Source organism: Penaeus japonicus, unplaced genomic scaffold (assembly GCF_977035675.1).
Source record: "Penaeus japonicus unplaced genomic scaffold, GWHDUDI00000001_assembly GWHDUDI00000002, whole genome shotgun sequence".
NCBI lineage: Eukaryota > Metazoa > Arthropoda > Malacostraca > Decapoda > Penaeidae > Penaeus > Penaeus japonicus.
In genome coordinates, this window is record NW_028234404.1 from 36,657,982 (window position 1) to 36,660,481 (window position 2,500).

General features: G+C 47.3%; 1 protein-coding gene across 22 annotated transcripts in view; it reads right to left on the minus strand.

Moving 5' to 3' along the window:
• LOC122253079 (band 7 protein AGAP004871) overlaps window positions 1–2,500 on the minus strand; it is a 588,497-nt gene that overhangs the window by 38,596 nt on the left and 547,401 nt on the right. For all 22 annotated transcript variants that reach the window (XM_086550334.1, XM_086550326.1, XM_086550329.1 and 19 more), the window contains exon 7: window positions 809–974. In XM_086550334.1, coding sequence (XP_086406460.1) covers window positions 809–974 — 166 coding nt within the window. The remainder of the gene's footprint in view (window positions 1–808; window positions 975–2,500) is intronic.

The window sequence follows — 2,500 nt, forward strand, 5'->3', positions numbered from 1 at the left end:
AGTCACTGACATCTCAAGATTCAAGGGACGATAGTTGTCAAGGACACGGACAGGCTGGGACTCGGCCGCTCACACCTGGATGGCACCTGGGATTTTCTTCTTCTAGTTTATGAGGGAAAGGGGGCGGGAGATAGGGGGCAGGGGGGAAGGGGTCGAAAGGGAGGGGGGGGGGGAGAGAAAGCACTTCAGGGGTAGTACCTGTGCCGCCTTTTGTGTTATCTATTTGCTTGTTTCGATTGAGGTTGATGGTAGGAAGTCGGGTGGTGAAAGACAGGGTCTCACCGCGGGCGTTGTACGGTATCATAGTAGTAGAAACTCTGAACCAAGTCTGACAAGTTGTATATATTGAAGTATGAAAATATCTAAACACTCATGCCTCTAGAGAAAACAAAACAAAACAAAAAAAAGATGAAGAAAGATATAGTTGTTCATTCCCTAAAAAAAAATAATAATAGTAATATCCATCTCTTCCTACAGTTATATATACAGACTTGTTTACAACTAGCAAGAGTGTAGACGGCAAGAGCCAAGGGGGGGAAGAGGCGGTGCCTATCCGTGTGGAGGAGGTGTCACTCGTCAGGTGCCACCGGCAGTGTGAGAGCACAGGCACCCACCCAGGGACAGACGAAACACAGGGACTCGAGGCGCTACACTGGGGGAGCTGACCCGGGTCTGGGGGGGAGAGGGGAGAGGGGGGGAGGGGAGATAGAGGTCTGGAGGGATATGGGAAAGGGGAAGGGGAAAGGGGTGTGGGGGAAGAAGAAGAAGAAGAAGGGAGGGGGAGGGGAAGTGAGGGACGTGGGTGTACCTGGAGGGCGGCTGGCGACTCGTTGATGACCTCCGCGGCCTCCTTGAGTGCCCTGGAGGCGCGCTGCTCTCCTTCGGCGGCGATCACCTTGGCGCGGGCTTCACGTGCTGCCTCGGCTTCGGCTGCCATGGCGCGCTGCAGCTGTACCGGGAGGCGGACGTCCTTGCTGTAAGGCAGAGGACACGTGACTTCGGGACTCCGGGGGGGGGGGGGGCGCACGGGAAGAAGGCACAGTCAGAGGGAGACACTCAGTATGTGGCCATGGGTGCCAGTGGGGGTTGGGGGTGGGGGGCATGTGAAAGCGAGGGTAAGGAAGCAGAGGGTTATGTTGGTGTATGGTATGGCGAAGGGTATGTTGGTATGTGGTATGGCGAAGGGTATGTTGGTATGTGGTATGGCGGAGGGTATGTTGGTATGTGGTATGGCAGAGTTGGAAATGCTGATCTCATGTCAAAGAATAAGGAGGCTTGGGTTTGGGAACGTGTGTAGTGCAGACACAAGGATATATGAGGACAAGGATCTTGATAATCGTAATTTTGTGAAATTGAAGGTAAACTGGGACACTTAGAATACATTTCATGATAGAATAAAGCTTATATAAGTATACTATTATATATTACATACACCAACATTGTAATATGATATATCAAAATTAATCTAGACATCACAGTGAATAACGCTTTTGGATGAATAGTAAATCCATGTGATGCTTTATAGAGAACATTGCATGATGCATTCAATCAGAATCCTCATGATCAAACATTAACTATTGATAATCTACAACAAGTAACAGATATATAATTTGGTAATTCAAGAGGGAACCATTAATAAGTTAATCAATCATAAATAACCTTTCTTCGTGGTGATTTATACAAAACATTGAGAGTTCAATAAAATTCTTGGCTATCTAAGACGAAATATTGGGCATATGGGTAACAGGGGATGATCCTTTCGTAGCACTAATGATCTGCGCCAGTGAAGCTTTCTGTCAGCAGCTGTTGGCACTCGTCTAGCTAATGCAAATTCTTGATTTATTCATGTATTTCTTCTCAAAAGGACATGTAAACAAAAGGACATATAAACATTTAATTTAAACTTTATCATATCTTTGCTACGAATTTAACCTTCTCCTTGTAACTAGCATTGTGTCTGAACCTCCCAACTTGTATTGTGATGTTCTTGAAATACTCCTCTCGGTGTCGAAGAGGTGGGAGTGGTTCTGCAAAAGCTTGGGGGGGGGGGGGTTAATACGAGTGTACGAGACTTGCTTCCGACTTCAAGAACGGATAGGCCAACTGCTATGACTCACTTACACTACTTACACTAACCAACTGCTGCATGGCATACTTGCATGGTCATAGGCTTGTCTGCATAACCTCCCTGCTGTATGATTCACCTATGTATTCCACTCGGCTGCATGACCTAATTAAAAAAAAAAAAAAACTGCTGCAGAACCTGCTTAAGAAAATCCTTATAAAATACTTACCGACTCCACTTGTTATGCGGCCTGATGACACTTACTAGCAAGTCCCACTTACAAAAATCAAACTCATTCCAAGAACCACTTACACACTCCTCTGGCTGCACAACGAACCCACACCCTCTCTGCAAACCCCACTTACAAATTCCACCAGCGACCCACCGGCGACCCACCCAACCCACCCACCTTCAGTCCCACACCCCGGGGCGACC